This window comes from Colias eurytheme, chromosome 25 (assembly GCF_061535395.1).
Source record: "Colias eurytheme isolate Ceu_HAF_F1 chromosome 25, ilColEury1 Martin Lab GWU primary, whole genome shotgun sequence".
Lineage (NCBI taxonomy): Eukaryota > Metazoa > Arthropoda > Insecta > Lepidoptera > Pieridae > Colias > Colias eurytheme.
This window is the reverse complement of record NC_143004.1, coordinates 7803771-7824537: the sequence shown is the minus strand read 5'-3', so window position 1 is coordinate 7824537 and position 20767 is coordinate 7803771. Positions and strand designations below refer to the sequence as shown.

Here is a 20767-nt window from a genome sequence, read left to right as displayed (position 1 = left end):
ATGTGTGTTTTGTAACATTTTTAAATCCGCTTTTCAAAGTGAATTCAAACCGCTAAGCTACTCACGTACTCACCTCCGTAATTGAATTTGTTCTACTCTTTCTATTTAAAAGAATAGAGACACTCTCATATATATTTATCATTTAAAGAAAAATGTTTAAAAATAAGATTGTCGCAATGCAAGTTCGATTTAGTGGGTGGTGGTAAGGTGTTCTAAATTTAATTTAATATCCTTGTATGTATCTGTCGCAGCGTGTTAAACCAGCGGTTTCATTAATAGACTAGGCTATTTATTAAACGGCGCCGTTAAATCATAACTAGGCTATTAATAAAATGGAAGATTCAGCCTGTTTGCTACGACATATCCCCTTTTTTTACTTCCAACTTTTTGATAAGGTTAAGTAAGAATCCAATATATAGCCAAAACAGATTACTTAACACGTCGATAGAAAGGGCATAGAGTATAGACCATAACTCAGCGGGGTCTCACCAAGAAATTGTATCCATAAAGCTAGCAATATATCCAACTACACAAACCCATAAATTCGCACACACTTGGCGTGACATACGACCCGGATAACCGGGTGAGAATGTACCGGGCATCCATCACGGCGTACCGGTTGTATAGGGTTGCTAGGCGAATAACAGGTTTTTCCACTATTGTGTGAAGACCAGTAGTAAGTTATAATAACCCGATATTTTATTGTTATTGTCTGTGTAAGTATGTTCCAATATTTAAGTCATGCGTATGTTTAAGTGTATGTTACCGTAGAATTGTAAAAATCGTTAGATTGCAATCTATCTCGCAAAATAGCAAACTGTTGAATCCGTAACATCTGCTTACAATTTAATTAATTATGTTTCGACTGATTATTATCTATCTATCGAAGTGATAGTACACAATAAAAAATGTCATCATTTATTACTATTTTATTTTCGATTCCTCTCATGTAACAAATGGCTCTATTTATTTAGCATTTCTCAATAAAATTCTTAACCTAATAAAAAATAATATACAAGCCAAAATCTCCCACAAATCATGTTATCCAAGCATTTACGAATCTGGCAACCCTATCTCCGGATTAGATTTATCCGTACCTAGCTTGGCTAACGTCCAAGGCGTGCAACGGACCGTGCTCGTCTGCACCGGGCTAACCCGGTCAGAGCCCGGATAAAATTTTTATTGCGAATTACCGAAGTTTCAAATTTGAAACGGATTTTCACGTGATTTAAGAGACCGTTTCACGCTCCGTTGAGATAATGTTTTATTGTAGTTTTTTTTTATTTTTATAAAGTAGGCGTGGATTTTAATTTGGAGATTGCAACACTGTTACAGCTTTTAACGTACAGCTAGATGTTTAATTAAGTAGTCTCTTCAAAATTTATTTTTTTTATGTTGATAGAAATAGTTAAATAAAACGAAAAGTTACTTTTTAATGTTAACTTAATTCTTACAACATTTTTATATATTGTATTGATACTATAAACACCATTAAAATATTGTTAAAATTACGGCTACAACGCATAGTAAAATACGGATTTGTTTTATGGAGAACTGTGTGAAATATCCATCATTTATACAGTCTGCACTGTCAGTGTGACAATTTGCCATTTCTCTCCGCCATTTTTATTATTGCGAAAAATATTACAACTGTCTTTTGTAACATTAACAATAAAATGAAATGTACTTATAAATGAATATTTTCTCTTTGATAAGAGATATTATGTCGAAAAATGACTAATCAATTAGGGAAAATGCGTGGTAAAAGTTGAGAAGTATGTCCTCTTGATGTTGCTATAGCTTCCTATTTAGGTAGAAAATAATTAATATGACCTATATAACATCTGAAGAAAATATATGTATAAAAACCTTTGATATATTGCAGTAGATATAATAAGTCTATAACAAACTAGCTTTCCGCTCGCGGCTTCGCTCGCGTTTACAAAGAAAAACCCGAATAGTTCCCGTTCCCGTGGGATTTCCGGGATAAGTCCCTATCCTATGTGTTAATCCAAGTTACCCTCTATAAGTGTGCTAAATTTCATTGTAATCGGTCCAGTAGTTTATGCGTGAAAACCATACATACATACATATATAATTACAAACCTTTCCTCTTTATAATATTAGTATAGATAATAATAAGTTACTTATAGGACTCTATTTATTTTACAAGAACATTTTTTCTGTATTATTATCGAATTAAAATTTCCTCAGATTTTAGTTTGTCTCCTGTAACTGAGAAATAAACCTACAAAAAACGTTATATTAATAAAAAATTGACATCCCAAGGAGAGTTGAGACCTAGCTATACTCCTTTACATTGTATAAACAAAGGCTCTATACAATTCAGAACGTCCTTTGTTCTCTTAATTAAACAAAAATAACACTTTTATACTTGAATAAAACGTTTTGTGAAAGAACCTCAAAGTGTATAATAATGACTGTTACAGTGGGTCAATAAAAATATTCTAAAACACTTTATATAGCTTATTATACGTCGAATATTATAATAAAATTAACAATAGTATCAATTATAGTATAATAATAATCTTATTTGAATACATACTATTCAATGGTTTAATTAATTTCATCTAATTTAAAAATAATAGTTTAAATCATAATATGCTTCATTTAATCACAAAATACCTACTTTTTTCATATATATTTCCAAAGGTCTTAAAATTTCCCGATACTATATTTAGAATACCTTAAGATACACACAAACACATATTTCGTGTGTAGGAGCGATTTATGCGAACAATATAGACATAATAGGACCCCTGGGTACATTGCAATGTATGTCCCCTGCAATGGAATAGCTATTCCAGGGGACATACTATATTAGTCGGTATGTAGAGACAGCATTAATTTCTGACATACTGTGGTGGACTATTGTTATAGATAAACTTAAATATTAATTATCCTTTAGGAAGCACTTTTCCATTGAAGAACTAATTTATTGTTATAAAAATTAGAACGTCTGCGTCGTAACGTAGAGTTTTATAATTTTTTTTCTGTATGAATATAAAGAAAATTCTGTTTTTCTTGTACTAAAAATTATTGACAAGTAATGAATGAATTTTGGCAAAGACAATTATACTCTGCCTACAAAATAATATTACACAGAATTAATCAGATAATTATGACAATAAATTATATTTCTATTATTATTTGTTTTTATTTAAAAATATCTCATTGCTTTTGTTCTAATATCTAGACTGCAGATCCAATGAATCTTAGACGAATTACCCCGTAAATTTTAACCTGACCCTTATCTAAAGTCGAATGATTAACTAACATTTTGGCGGCAATCTCTCGGGTGCTCAAATATTAACGTTAGCGTCCACAGACTATATTAATGCTGTACAATTTATAACGGGATGATCCCGTAGCTCATTAGTTACTTATAGAATTTTAGTGTAGTGTGGCAATTTGGACATGTATTACAGAATTTTGGTGCAATAAACCGCTATAGAGTAAGAGAAAGTATAATTATGAGTTTTTTTGTAGTAGGAATAATTCTTTTTTTGACTTCCTTTTTCTTGTACTTGCTTTTACAATGAAGTTTTAGAATAAGTTTTTAAAAATTATTTTAAGGACGTATTATCTTTGAAATCGTGTTGAAAAATCTATTTTTTAGAGTAACACAGTTCTATTGTTTTTCTGTTCACCATCAAATATACAAAGACCATTATACTTAAGTATTAATCAAATATATGAAATTTCATTCGATTCAGCTTCAGCAAGTTGAAAAATGCTTTTAAAATATTATTCGTAAATTGGGTCATGGAAAAAACGAAGCGGCTTAATTAAAATTTATTTGTTTGTTGTAATAAATGTTTACGACGATTTTTAAATCATTTTTATTGAAATTAATATGGTCCGGGAGCCAGCAGCAGATTTTATGACCAAGTTCCTCTCAAGCGGTAATTAGTAAAATGCATCAAAGTATAGTATTATGAAGCCTCGTGAACGTCAGCTGGAGCTCGGTTGGGGGGAAGAGCGGTTGTAGCCTCCCGTATCAGCTGACGGTTTTTCCACCAAGATACAGCCAGCTGACATATATATTTATCCACAGTTACATATAAGCTATCATCAGGTAAATTTTTGTTTGAGAGGAAATAACGGAAAATAAATTTTTCTTTAAATTTAACTTTCATGTTCGAGACACCAGCTGACGTATAATACACCATGTTGTAACCAGCTGACTATTTTTTTTCGTTGAGATATTGGGTTAGCTACAATTTGACAAATTTTTAGCTGAGAGGAAATGAATGAATGAATGTATTTTTTTTCCTATGTGCGTGGGAGGCTACAACCGCTCACCCCCCCAACCGAGCGCCAGCTGACGTTCACGAGGCTTTATAATACTATACTCTCATGCGTCTGACGAATTATCTCTTGAGAGGAAATAGTTAACCAAATTTGCACCTGGCTCCCTAACCAATATTCGTGTGTACATTTTTATTGAAACCGAAGTGTCGAACAAACGATGTATAAAAGTTACTTCGTGATTTGTCATTTTTTTTGTCGCCATCAAGCAATTTTTCATAATAGATGTTAAAACATCTTTTCGATTTGTCAGTACACAAAATAATAAATAATATCTACAGTACGAATATGTATTCATATTGTGGATAGTACCTAGTAAGTATTGTTATTATATCTATAGTACTAATTAATGTCTTGTGGTATTAACAATGCGTAGACGAACTTTTTAATTGAAAATTAATTTCACAAGATAAAATGAATCGAGTGGTCCTGGATCGCACCCCGGTGTAAATTCACAAAATCTTAGCTATCAAAATCAAACAGATACGAAATACACTAATTCCCCCACACGATAAAATCATTATGCAAACTTTTTTACTCTTTACATTTTTAATTGGTTACCTACTTTACAATGTAACCTTATTACAGCAAACATTTAAAAAAACTATATAGTTAGTACTACCTGCAAAACAAATTACATTCGCTACAGCATTAAAACGTCATACAATTTTAAAACCCTCTACAAAATACGTCCAAATTCAATTACACTAAATGTTTATTGTTGTACGTTGGCTAAGCTCCAAACACATCTATCTCCCGGTTAGACACCGTCCGGGTATCCGGGTAAACCCGGATATATCCGGTTATAAATATGCTGGACAGTGACATTGATTGATAATTATAACAGTTTTATGCTTATACATGAATTAGTCCGGGATACATCGACCATTTTTGTAAGTGATTACTATCAAGCTAATTTTTCGTGAGTAGCTTTATTTTGATGAGACGACCAATAATTTCCTGTACGAAACTCTCGATTGTGGTAGCTTACAGAGTTAACAAGGATAAAAATTTTTGATGTGACGGTTCTCAAATATTTATTACGCAATTTGTAGGACAATATGTCTGTTGAATTATATAAGTATTAAATAAGTGAAAATAAAAAAATCTGCTGGTTAGTAATCATTTATGATGACTTCGTTATCGATACACATTGGAAAGGGGGACTCTTTGATCAAACCATAGATTTTGTAGGACAAATATTTTTTCGAATAATTTAGATAATTATCTTGAGATTGAACAAAAAAAAAACATTCAGTTAGTAATTAATATTTGAGAACCATCAAATCAAAATATTTTATCCTTGTTTCCTCTGGTAGCTACCACAATCGAGAGTTTTGTACATGAAATTATTGGGCATCTCATCAAAATAAAGCTACTCACGAAAAATTAGCTTGATAGTAATCACTTGCAAAAATGGGCGATGTATCCCGGACTAAATTGTAATAAATTGTAATAATAATTAAACAGATGTATAATGCATCTGCCCTTTTCCCCACTAGGGGACATGGGCCTTAACTTACTTACTTAATACATGAATTAAAACCGCATGTACGCTATTTGAGACTACTAAATAGTTACTGTAATAAATTTTTGTTCAAAATCATTTATGTTGGGAGAGACTAAGCTGGGATTATCTTTAAGACAACGTGTAACGATAAAAGTATATTAACAAAGTACAGTGTAGTAAATATAATTCTATGATAATAATTCGCCGCAAATTTTATGTAATTATCAATACATCTAGATTCTAGATAAGTAGTAAGCAGTGGGTCACCTTCAGTTTTTTTCTGACAGAGAGAGCAAAGGAGCAGGGCACCTCATTAAAGTTGTCATCATCGCCTATGACCACTAGCAACACTGGTGGCGTTTAGATAATTTAGTGTAGTTTTTAATTAATATTTCATACAATATGTATCGTGGAACACGTGCGAGTCGTCACGTAAATAAATCATTATTATTACCAATCCCCAACGGTGCATTTCAACGGTGCATTTCACATAGAGCTAGGGCTAGAGCAAGCGCATTCTTTCGTCATGTTTTAGTGTAAACAAAAACTCTTATTCAGTATTGATCAGTAGTAGAACATTGCATAGAATATTTTCGAACGCACTAATAAGTATTTTGCTTCTACCTTTTAATAAAACACACCATTACATAATGCCCAAACATTTCATTTATTACTGCAAACACTAATTGAATACAGGCTCATTGTTACCTCGTGCCTCGCAAATACTGGCCAGTTTCCAAATGCACACCGCATTGCCCGGTTATATCCGGGTTTGGTCTATCCGGGTTATCCGGGTTATTAATTGAAATGATGTATCGCTGATGCTCTAAATAAAATAATTAAGAATGGTCGATCTATTTTCTATGTAGAGCTGAAAGTCTAACATAAACAACGTGTAATAAAAAATCTTTATAGAAAGTATTATCAAGTACAATTTGTTTGTTTGCGAATATAATCTCAAAAACTACTGCACGGATTGCAAAAACTTAAGTACTATTGGAATTTGGAAACCTATAAATTATTCTTATTCTCTAAATTATATTATTTTTCTTACATAAATCTTTTAAATAAGCTTCTTAACCAGATCGCTGCAGGTAATTTATAGCTAGAGTGGCTCTACTTATGCTTCAATGAAGCTTCGTGAGGATTGCAACATTGTATTAAAGTATGTTTTTACAAAACATTGATTCTATTGCAAATTTTTAGATAGGAAATTGAATAGAATGCTAAGATTGAAAAAAAAATAAAAAAATAATAAATAAATAAATATTTCAGGACAATTTTCACACACGGCACAATCTGATCCCATACTAAGCTTTCGCTAAATAAAAGAGGGTGTGTGCCGAGCACACGTGTCAGAAGTGAAACTTCTTTGGCAAGATTCAAGGATACCAAAATCGTCGCCTTACTCCATGACGTGACGCTAGTGCCATGACGCGACCTTGAAATTTTACTCACAACGCACCTAAAGAATATAGATTCAACTAGAACAAGATTCACTTCAAAAATATAGATTTTCTGAACGGTGAATAAATAAACACGAAATATTCTGATAAAATAGAAAAAATCATTCGGAAAAACCAAACCGCATACATTGATTCGTTAAAACACATAAAACCATTTGCGTTTTTATTCTGTATCATATTTTTATACTGAATTTAGTATTCTGCACATTTGCTACGGTTTCATCATTTTCATTCATTTGTTTTTCGACTTTTTGTTATTTGTCAGTGTTGAAACCCTGTGGTTGAAACGCTATGAGATCATATACATTACTCTTCTTTGATAAAGTGGAGAATTAAATAATTATGTTAAATGGTCTTTATGTTTTAGACAAATTCGTTTTAATTTTCAAGCAACGACAATTATAAATACCACCATATTAGATATCCGCCACGGTTTCAAAGAAAAATCCGCAAAGTTCCCGTTCCCGTGGGATTTCCGGGATAAAACCTATCCTATGTGTTAATCCAAGTTACCCTCTATATGTGTGCTAAAGTTCATTGTAATCGGTTAAGTAGTATTTGCGTGAAAGAGTAACAAACATACAGACGTACATCCATCCTCACAAACTTTCGCATTTATAATATTAGTAGGAAGGATAGAAAGTAGGATCATTAGGATAAAATGTATATGAAAACCCAACTAACATAAGTTTTTCTGAATGACAATATTAAAATAGTGATTTAAGTAGTCCAAAAACGTGGCTATTCAACTAAAAAGCCATTTATCAGAGAATAATGTCGAAAATCCATACTGTGATGTACGAAACGTGAAAATAACTTTGTCTGTAAATTACATTTTCACACGTGAATGGATTTGGATATACGACAGGTATATTGACGGATTACTATAATGGGAAATTTCGTAGGCTTTTGTTGGAAATATACCTACGGACATATTTCCAAAACTAAATAGGAGGTGAAAATTGGAGACGTATAATATGAAGTGACGTAGAAAATAAAGCTATCTACACTAATAACAAGTTGAAGAGTTTGTTCTTACGTGCTAATCTTAGGAACTACTGAACCGATTTCAACTATTTCACCGTTCGTTATGTATTAATGTATGTGATCGCTGAGTGCTATAGACATATATATTATGTACCACGGGCGAAGCTGGGTGAAAAGATATAATACAATAACACAGCAATAATCAGTGATATTATAAGTAAATAATTGTAGATATGTTCAACACAACATTCTATCTCCAAAAACGCCACACTAAAACACACGATTAGACGTCAATGAAGTGTGAATTCAACAATACGCGAAAAGAGACTGAAGTAAAATGTGGCTAATTGGCCACAATTCGACGTGCCATTAGCCACCTTTTTACGCATAACATTGGCTATAATGAGAATGATATCGTTTAATTAAGCTCTTATAACTCAATTTGGATTCCAATTTTGGCGGTATTCATGTGATGGATTGCCGTGGTTGTAACTTATTATCGATTGAGGTACATCACCAATTTTACGGTTGATTGTATTTTGGGAAATATGCTATTATTTTTATAATAAATGTTACGGTCCAAAGGATTCTTGTTGTTTAAGCTTTTTATGAGCTTTATTTTTAAAAATCATAACATTTCTTTGATTCCTTGAAATAGTAAAAACTACAAATTAATATTAATTATATTAAATTCAGTTTGAACGAAAAAAAATTCTTGTATTTTTATTTTCTATACTAATATTATAAAGATGAAAGGTTTGTATGTATGTATGTATGGTTTTCACGCGTAAACTACTGGACCGATTTTGATGAAATTTGGCACAGATAATCTTTAGACCCTGAGAAAGAACATAGGCTACCTTTTATTGCGAAATATGTACCACGGGCGAAGCCGGGGCGGACCGCTAGTATTTTATAATTTACATGAAACTATTACAACATTGGAAACATGCATTATAAACCCTTTTCATATAATTAATTAATGTTACCTAGTGTACACCACTATTCTAACATAACATCTCTCATCTTATGATTACATAATCTGTGACACATGAACGTTCCCGCCAAAAATGCACAGATAGAACAAAGACCACCATTTGCATTTCATTACACGATGACATACTTTACATGTCTTGACCTAAATTAAGGAACTGGGCTTAATTAGACATCAAGAATTTAACAAACAAACGGTACAATGAGGGTGCTTCAAATGAAAATGGTTGAGAAAGGTGCACTTGATTTTAAAATGGATGCCGTAAATAGATTTAAGGGTATGATTGGAGTATCTGTTATGTTGGCAAAATATTTTATTTAAAATTACGTTATTGTTTGTAAGAAAAAATAGAGTAGAAAATATTATTTACTGTATGTAATCGAGTAATTTGGTTAATTTGGCTAAAAGTTAGAGCTTGCGTAGCCAACTGTTATTGACTGAATATTTTTTAAAACAATAACTCATTTGTACATGAAAATATTATTATTACTGAAAGTTCGCAATTATCGACTATATCAAAAAGCTTTCCTTTCAAAAAGAAACGTATCATCATTATAATTTAAGGAAAACTGGAAAGGTTTCTTAGTCATAAATAAGAAGTCATAAGGGTCAAAAATACGCTCCGTTTTGATGTCACAAAGCGAACAAACCTTTGGGTTTATTTTCATTATAAATTTGTAGGACACGCTTCAATTTTAATTATTAAACGGGTTTATAAATGGACAGAATACGGGAGTAACTAATAACATCTTGTAAGTTGTAACGTAGTTTGCTGGAACAAGCCCTGAGGGACCCTACTAACTTGGGAGAGTAATGTCGTAAGTTTTATTTCTAAAGAATTGCTTATTCCGTTTCCACTTTATCAAATTAATGTAAAAGCACTGATAAGAATGCAATTTTTTAGCTTATTTCGTATGAAAATTTGACAAAAATTTTAAAATTGGGGACGAGTTGTCAAGTTTTCTTATTACTGTTGAAAATTTGGTCGATAAGGCAAAATTAGTGACTTGTTTTGAAAATAATACTTAATCATTAAACTAGGTATTTACCTTCTTGTTGTGTGGATTAAAATCATCAGATTTATAACAGCAGTTACATTTCAAAATTATCACAATAGGTATAATAGAATATAACGGAATAGAAGAGGAGAAATCGGTGTTCATACATAAAAAAAATATACCGGCCGATTTGATAACCTCCTCCTTTTTTGAAGTCGGTTAAAAAATAAGCCTAGATGCATTATGCAAGTAAATTTTGTGAAAATCAATGAACAGTGTGTATCACTAGGTTGAAGCATAGGTAAAGGATCTACCCTTACTCTCTACCTACTTATTTTATCCATCTTTGGAAACAGTTTTAGAAGTTCCATACGCTAGGGACCGAATTACTAAGAAATATTAATACGTTTTCTTTGGCCAGTATTACTATAGGACAAAGATGTAGCTATCTATAACACAGCCTTTGGGTCACTAATTTAATTTCGTCTAGCGTCTAACTGCCTAACATTTATTTTCTATTATTCTTTATACAAGTCTTCCAAGTCATTAAAGTCAAATTATTCCATAAACACATAGATCTTATATATAAAATTCTCGTGTCACAATGTTAGTCTGCATACTCCTCCGAAACGGGTGGACCGATTCTCATGAAATTTTCTGTGCATATCGGGTAAGTCTGAGATTCGGCCAACATCTATTTTTCATATGTACCACGGGCGAAGCCGGGGCGGACCGCTAGTCTTTATATAAATCTCGTGTCACAATGTTTGTCCTCAATGGACTCCTAAACCACTTAACCGATTATAATAAAATTTGCACACCATGTGCAGTTAGATCCAACTTGAGAGATAGGATAGTTTAAACATGTAGGTACCACGGGCGAAGCCGGGGCGGACCGCTAGTTATTCCATAAATACATAGAAATAAGCTATATTTTTCGGTTACACCCGCGCGCGTGAATGTGTTTGTCCTTTTAATCATAATGTTCCTGTGGTTAATCGTTATTAAAAATAGCCTAAGTTACTCCTTATAACAACATCTGACAGTGACAGTCCCATCAAAATCGGTCCAGACGTTCCTGAGATTAGCCTGAACAACCAGACAGACAGAAAAACAAAAATATTAAAAATTAACATTATGTACAGTGCATATGCATTTAGCAGAAATCGGTTATATCAATATTATAAACAGACACTCCAATTTTATTATAGGTATAGAAAATAGATTATAAATCATAATATTATTTTACTAGCATGTTGCCACCTAATGATACGTGACAGAAACCACGTGTAAGCAATAGCTAGGACCCTTCAAAGATTAACGGATCAAAGTATGACGATAGGGTCGGGGTTTGGGCTCAAACTGATAATGTGATGATACGTTATCATGCTTATCAAGTGACCTCCGAGGGTTTTTAGTGTGGTAAGGGAAATTATTGGTGCAGGAAGGGTGTATAAAATTGCGCTTGTAGTAGAAATGGAGAAAGCATAAAAGATTTATGGAATTTAGTGTGTTTAATAATTATTGTAAGTATATATGTAATATAAATAATAAGGAAATAGTCAAATTAAAAATGTATTATTATTATTTTCTTTACGATAGGTATCATCTACTTACGGGAATCGAACGAACTAAAAAAAGACGTGTGGCACTCGGGGACTGCCGCGGTAAAGCTTTTGCATAGCATGCCTTCAAGCCACACCTCCGTGCCCATCGGAGTGGGGAGCGTGAGGTTTTTTCGTTACGGAATTTCTCGATTCGGTCCCCGCGCTCAAGGCCCGCGATAGAAGCTATGCAATAGCTTAAAAATGTAAAAATTTATATTTCTATATACGATATAAAAAATACTTTCACTATCATAACGATTATCTTTTGCCTTCAACATGAACAGTTCAAGCGAGTAGTTAACTGCTAAAGCAAATGGTTCACTCATATCACAGAACTATCCCTTTGGTACTGACCTACATACAGTCGGTTAGCCCAAATCTGATTACCCTAGTTACATGCAGTGGCGGTGCTATGGTAGCAATAATAGCAATTCAGGCCCCGCGCAAATGGGGCCCCGTATTTTTAAACCTCACACTTAACACACCAGGGGCCATATGACCTCTTATATCCAGACAGATTACGCTGTGAATTGAACTGACGGGCAAATTCATATTATAATCGCAATAACCAGCTCGCATGGTTAATTATGGTATAATATGAATTTGCAAGTCAGTTCAATTCACGGCGTAAATTGACATGGAATAAGAGGTCCTGAATTATTGTGAGTGAAGCATATTAATAAGGAAGAGCAATTGTTAGCTTATTAGCAAAACTTTATACTTAAGTAACCATAGTAGATCAAGGGCCCCTGAAAGAATTTGCTACGGGCCCCGCGCTTGCTTAATTCGGCGCTAGTTACATGTACTCAAACCTCATGGTAGTTTAAACAAAGTGGATATTTGTCCTTTTATTAAGTCGGGGTCAAACGGTAGTCCCTTGATAACGCTTACCAGATTTCAGCCTAGCGAAGGAAATATAGAGAAAATGGTAACTATAGTAAGTGTATAAGATTTGAAATTTATTTTGGTTCTTTTGACAGCACGGAATCTTTTTCCTGTTTGTATGTTCAGTGTTTATGAGGATATATTTTTTTTTTGTAGTTCGTTACTTAAAATTGTATGGATGCGCTGAATAATTTGTTTTTTTTTATTTTTTATTTTGAAGTTCCTTTAACAGATAGGGTTTTATTTACACTTGCTTTTTATAAAAATCCACCTCATATAATAGTAGGAAACTATTATAATGTAAGTCCTTAAATTTATGAGAAAACTATAGAGCCGTTTCCACGTATATCCGCGGGCTAAAGTTCGTAAAGTAGATATACATACTATACAGAATTCTCTCTAATTAGTTTTACCTTGTTTAATTTCGAAACAACACTTGTATCACAGATAAGACAAACACACAAACACAAGTTTCACACAAAACTTACACTAACTTAAACATGAAACAAGTTGCACAGATGTTTATAACACAAACCAATGAAACTAGAAGTTTCTAGTTGACAATAGTTAATTAATAGAAATACTAGTTATCTGCTGCGACTTCATTCGCATAAAATATAGTATCGATTTAGGTAAAAACTGACGCGTTTTCAAACATTCTCTATCTCTTTTTTTAATAAAGTACTTGAATTATCTCCCATTAACTGACAAATTTACAGTCCTGCAATATTTCAAAAGTACCTACGTAGGTAATGTAAGTCAATTAATAGTCAGTTTTCCTTTCAATAGAAAGAGATAGAGAGAGAGAGAGAGAGATGTAGAGTATATTATAGATTTTATAAATGCAAGTTTCACCCGCGGTTTCAGTCACGTGTTTCCAAAAAAATGATGTAGAATATTCTAATACATATTATCTATTCCAAACCAAAATATAGAGTCCATCCATTTGTTTGCATCGTAAAAACAGGGAAAAGAGTGTGAAAACACAAACATAAAACCTACTCCTTTTTTGAAATCGGTTACAAGCAGAAAGAGTACAAAATATTCCATTAACAAAAAGGCAATCTAATTTAAAAAATAATAAAAGCTTAAAAAGTTTTTTATTTGAACGTATTTCAATTACTTAGTACATTGTTTGTTCACCTCACGCAAACTATGAATATAAAATATACTGTTATTTAAAAGTAGAATTTATTCAACATTTTATGTTTGCGCTTTTAAAATAAAAAAGCATTTCTGTATATTTTATTTATTGAACTCAATCATGAACCAAACTAAGCAAACTTCATGCATAAAGTAAATATTACTTTAAAGAAACTTTTTTATATCCTACTAATATTATAAATGCGAATGTTTATGATGTATGTATGTTTGTTACTCTTTCACGCAAATATACTACTGAACCGATTACATTGAAACATGGCACACACCTAGAGGGAAACTTGGATTAACAAATAGGATAGAATTTGTCCTGGAAATCCTACGACAAAGGGAACTATGCAGGCTTTTCTTTGAAAACGCGGGTGAAGCCACGGGCGGAAAGCTAGTTCACATATATATACTTATAAAAACACAATAATTATTATTAGTTTTACCCTACTATTCTTTAGTATTATAATCTCTAACCATTGCGCCAATGGCAACATTAAATCAAGTTATATCAATACATTAGTAAATACTGAACATAACTGTCGATTTTTCTACTATGCTAAAAATCCAAATAAAAAAATATTATTACATATAATATTTCGATATACATTACATTCCGATAACCAAGGCGGAAACAAACAAACATACAAATATTTGCATTGCGTGATGTAAGAATCATTCGATGGATGAAATGCAAAAGATTCGATTTATGGTGAAGCCATTGTGTATAAATAATTAATTAGTAATATGATCGCATTTACAACAAACGATTTGGTAGTTTTATAGCATACGATATCTTGATGCGACACGATATCGTGTTGAGATGAACCATTTAACTAAGTGATTAGCGAACGAATAAATAACAATAAATAAGTTATTTTTAATATTTTTTACTTCACAATTATTAAAATACAGAATTGTTTTAAAAGTATACATTTTTAATACGTAGTAACCTACTAGATAAATAAATCACTAGGTATTTTAAAATGCTATATTAGAAATGTAGACTAATTTAATCACTAACATAGTAATGTAGCTTTTTCGCATCTGCTAGAATGCAAGTTGGTCGTATGACTTTCTCACGCTCGTAATTCAATCTCTGGGATAGTATTAATTACTGACAGATTTATCTTCTATTATATAAAAATGAAACGCTCAATTTGTTGCTAAGTGCAAATCTCGAGAGCAGCTGAACCGATTTCGTTAATTCTTTTTTATAATACTCCTGGAAGTATGAGTTCTTATGGAGAGAGAACGGAAACCCGTACCACGGACGAAGCCGGGGCGGACTGCTATTTATGTATAATCTAAGATTGACGCAATCCAATTAATTAATAACATTTTAATAATAAAGTAACATAAAGTATCCTAATTGTTATTTTTGTAATCTGGGGCCTTAGACAAAGTAACAATTAAAAAACGATAACGAAGTTAGAAAAGGCAAAAATGTATGGGATTGACATACGCCGCGTTAGATCACGTGGTCTATCTAATGTCAATCCCATACATTTTTCCTTTTCTAACTTCGTTATCGTTTTTTAATTGTTACTTTGTCTACGGGCCCTGATTATTCGAAAATTTAAATGTATGTGATAATATTATGATGTAATTTTAATATAATATGATTGTATTGTAATACCTGCATAAGGTTGCTAATATGTAAAAATGTATTTGTATGCAATAAATTATTTGAATTTGAAAATTTGAATTTAAAGTATTGAAATATCTTCATTCGTTTGCTAATCACTTTAATTGTTCATCTCAACACGATATCGTGTCGCATCAAGATATCGTATGCTGTAAAACTACCAATCGCGTGCGCGTGCGTTCCTGAATAGTTGACTGGCCGACACCGGAAGAAATAGGGAAATACATGGTATTGTCTTAACTCGGAAACGATGTAGTGTCGTACTGTGTAAAGTTACATGATTCCGTAATTATATATTATAGTAATAAATTTTATAATAATTGGTTTTAAAATAATTAATTTAATTGCAAATGTCGAGTATGTTTGTCGTAATTTCTTTTTATTTTACTAATTATATATTAATTGATTTACTGTATATTACCTACTTTGAGATTATTATTTTCGATGACGTCATTAAAGATGCAATGGCATTTAGGATTTAAATAAATAAATAGCTTTAACATGCCTATGTGTATCTTTTAAATATATATGAGCGAATCGTGTAAAAAAGTCTTAAATATAAGTTAAGCACTATATGACGATCCGCTGCGTAATCATATAAAATTTTGTAAGAATTTATACAGAAGAGATTTCGTTATAAATTATATATTATCTTCTCAGTATGAGCTGTCTTCTTGTAACGAATTTGCAAGTTTATTAAACTACTAGAGATATGAAATCCGTTGAAATTTCCATTAGATATTTGATACAAAGATTGCATGTCAATTGAAAATTGAAATATATTACGTATCAGTATATGTATATACGTAATATATTTTTGATTATTACGTAATATATTTTGTATACTTTAAAGTTTGAACAATTTCAGTAGTTCAATTTATTAAGCTATTGCATAGCTTCTATCGCGGGCCTTGAGCACGGGGACCGAATCGAGAAATTCCGTAACGACAAAACCTCACGCTCCCCACTCCGACGGACACGGAGGTGTGGCTTGAAGGCATGCTGCAATAGCTTTACCGCGGCAGTCCCCGAGTGCCACACGTCTTTTTTTTATTTCATTTTAAAAATAATACCTACAATAGTTGATATTTTATGACGAACGTGGTTCAAATAACTTCATCAATAGCGTTATTTTTATAAAATGATAAGTTTAGCAATTAAAGATTTTAACGGATTTAAAACGTGGTCACAGGGAGACAGACAGACAGTCTCCCCGTAACCACGCTCGTTGCAAATTGTGCGAACGTCGCGTTGGGATAATAATATAATGAATAAATCGCGTTTAAAATCCGTTAATATCTTTAATTTATAAATTTATAATACTCGACAATCAAACACAAGAAAATAAAAGGATGAGTGTTGGTAGAGCCCTCTTCTACTAGTGCCTTCTTCTCCATAGATACTGCTCTGCGAATCGGTGGTAAATGTTTAAAAATGTTATGACGATTCAAAAGTGCTTTTTTAAGAAGTCCACAGAAGAAGTCTAATTGAATAAATAAATGTTTGAGTTTTAGTTTACTCTGACTTCAATATTCAAATTAAAAATTTCAAATTCACGCAATGAAATTTGTCATAATAATTTTTGTAATAATAATTAACACATAGGATAGTTTATATCCCGGAAATCCCACAGGAACGGGAACTATGCGCGTTCTTTGAAAATAAGGGCGAAACCGCGGGTGGAGCTTATATCCCGGATATAAGTAGGAACAAATAGGATGATAAAAATGTACCCGACATAATATAATATGTTACCCTTTTATAAACACAAGCTGACTCAGCAAACGGCACCCTTATCACTTAGGGGCATAAAAATAGTTTACAACCGATTCTTAGAAACAGCGAATATACATAAAATATTCTTCAGAACAGTTTGGTTACAAATAACCGAATTTTATATGTCACCGTAATATTGTAAACACGGTTGGATTATAATATATCCCGCGAGATTTTAATTTGTCGAGAAATTTTGAATTTTTATTACCACAGCTATTACATACTTACAATTTAACACATTTGAAAGTCGATCGATTTGATATCGTTAAATTGTAAAACATAAAATGTTGTAACGAAAAATAATACGTTATATTGCAAGCTAATCAAAATTTTTTCGACAGTTCGAAATCTTTCAAGTAATTAAAGTCTGTCCGTCTCTTGTTCACACCTAAACCACTGTACCAATTTTGATGAAATTTGGTACAAAGATAGTTTGAAATATTTTTCTTAGGAAATTCCACAGGAACGGGCACTATGTGTACGTACGCGTACGAAGCCGCGGACGGAAAGCTAGTTTAAATAAAAATAGAAGTTACAATAAATAAACATATGTCGTATTTTTTAAAGTTAGTAAAGTTAAGTCAAGTATAAAATTTAAACGTCACAAGTATGGCAAAGCACTATTTTACCCGAGTTAAGTGCTTTCCTCTTTTAAATAAATTCTTTATAATACAAGCCTGTCATGTTTTTTTTTTATTTTATAGCGTATAGAAATTGGTTTAAGTTGTAGTTTTATATACGATACATTTTTAGGATATATATTTTAGGATAGAATTAGGTATATATGTATTAAAAATTAAAATCACAATATAATGTAAGCTTGTAACTGGATTTGCGCTGTTTCGGTCGAGTATTTTGCACGCCTCATAAGCGAAGCGTTGAGGTGGGTACTACTGTCACTTCGCGCAAAACATCTGATTTTTCAAACTTAAAATGTCTTTATGTATCATACATTGCACTTGTCGTTCAAAATTCAAATATATTCTGTAAGATATATGAAAAACTATAGTTCAATCTATCTCTACGCTGAATTTTATCCACATATGTGACTCCGTTCTAACATGATTGAGTTGCGATAAAAAACGACGAAAGCAGGGCAATTTGTTTTGTCAAACTGCATTACTTACATTCCAAAGGATTAGTACTTAATTGTCTTCTTTATCTTTACCTAGATAATTCACCCCTATTGTAAAGTTGGGCGACGAAATTCATTTTTTATAATGTGAAAATTCTCAGTATCAGTAAGAAGAAGAAAGAAAAGTTGAAGAAAAGTTGAAGAAGAAAAATTTCCTTATTCCGACTTTTTAGAGTTTGATTTATAGATCAATTTCTAATAATATAGGGATACTAGCGTACTACATGTTTAAACTATCCTATCTCTCAAGTTGGATCGAACTACACATGGTGTGCGAATTTTATTATAATCGGTTAAGTGGTTTAGGAGTCCATTGAGGACACGAGATTTATATGTACATATATTAAGATTTCTAATAATATAGGGATATAAATACATAAAACGTATAGAAAATAGCACATATTCTAGCGCAGTCGGTTATTACTCTTTAGAACACTGTTTTTACACAAAATAGAGAGTTTTCATTTCAGCTGAATTTTGCAAACTGTCAAAAAATTCACAAGCCTCGTTTAGCAATGTAGCGACTTTTAAAAGGAGTATTTTTACCTACGCAGCGGTTATCCACTTTGTTTGTTGGAAAAACACGTGTATTTTAAATACAAAAGAAAATTTGTTGGGAGAATAGTAATTAATTTAATTAGAAAAAATGAGTGTGTATGCTGGCACACGTGTCAGAAGTGAAACTTCCTTGGCAAGAGTAATGTTAAACATTACTCTTAAAATGACTGAAATGCGTAAATTTATAATATTTTTAAACTATTAGATAAACGTATATTGTAATGATTTAATACATATTAACAAAAAAACTCAAAACAATTTTTACAGAAAAAATTGAAATCGATCAAATGTTCAAAAATGTGAAAAAAGTAGAGCTTTTGTTTTTAATTTACGCGTATAATACTGAATAATCCACGTAATTTAATGAAATAAATAGTAAAAAGGAGAATTGCCAATACTCATACATTTTCAATACACAGCACCTAATAGTTAATTTACTTCTAATCTTGGAACAAATATATGCCCTGATCCCTAGTGATCAATCTATCCGAAAGGTAGACTAAATGTATCCCTGTACTGTATTGAAAATTAATTGCCTACAGCTGTACCTAACTAGAATTATATTGAGACATTGAGACTTATAAAAATATATAAAATTCTCGTGTCACAATGTTAGTCTGCATACTCCTCCGAAACGGGTGGACCGATTCTCATGAAATTTTCTGTGCATATCGGGTAAGTTTGAGAATCGGCCAACATCTATTTTTCATATGTACCACGGGCGAAGCCGGGGCGGACCGCTAGTAAAAATATAAAGATTGTAATTTACATTTTTTTAGATATTACGTTTGTTTAAATTAAATGACAAATTGCGTAAATTACATAAAAATCAGTTTATAAAATATTTTATAGAGATAATTTCTTATTATGATACGATGAACAAAAATTGTTGCGTAAATTCGTACATAATGTTTAATGAAAATACAATTAATAATTTCACTAATAAACTCCAGTAAATCCAATTGAATTCAATCAATACATGGCAAATAAACAAATGAAATTAATTTATTAAATCGACAGCCAAACCACATCCAATCAGTTTCGAGCTACGAATTTATAATATACGCTCTGATTGATTTTGAAATATTTTGACAGACGCTGTTGACCTTCGCGCGGGAAAACGTCACCGAATTAAAAAAAAAACACTTACCAGCAACCAGGGCCACAGAGAAGAAAAGAACTATCATTAACTTATATTTTGACATGTTTTTCGTTCACAAATACACTGGGTCTATAGCATTGCGCGCGTCTAGCCGCGTCGGTTCGTGCGAGCTGTGTGAACACCCCCTACCCCTGAGTCCCTAGTACAAGTATATTATATAACCTCTGTATATGCCCTCTCTAAATCCACTAAGACAAACTCGCGTTTGATACTGTGTATGTATTTGATTAATGGCGAAGTTGTGGCTGCATTGTGTTAAATGGAAAGCTGAAATTGATTAAGTATATATTTTTGGGGGGTGTGTTTGATGCCTGTAAAAAAATTGTATTGTAGAGAGTAATATCTGAATTTTAACTAAACCATATTTTGAATGTTAATAAACGTTATTTTGATCTGAATATGTTAGTAAATAATACGAAAAAAAAATACTCAACACATTAAACAATAACAATTAAATATGGCTATAGAAAAATATTTGAAACGATTTTTATATTTAACCAAACAAAGTTCAAAATTAAGCATTAAACTGTATTATTAAGTTGTTATAAATATATAGAGTT

General features: G+C 31.9%; 1 protein-coding gene across 3 annotated transcripts in view; it reads right to left on the bottom strand.

Moving 5' to 3' along the window:
- The window catches only part of Hasp (Hig-anchoring scaffold protein), an 84534-nt gene extending 64179 nt beyond the window's left edge, over positions 1 to 20355 (bottom strand). For all 3 annotated transcript variants that reach the window (XM_090116445.1, XM_090116446.1, XM_090116447.1), the window contains exon 1: positions 20196 to 20355. In XM_090116445.1, coding sequence (XP_089972571.1) covers positions 20196 to 20250 — 55 coding nt within the window. In that variant the 5' untranslated portion in view covers positions 20251 to 20355. The remainder of the gene's footprint in view (positions 1 to 20195) is intronic.
- Between the last annotated feature and the right edge of the window lie 412 nt (positions 20356 to 20767).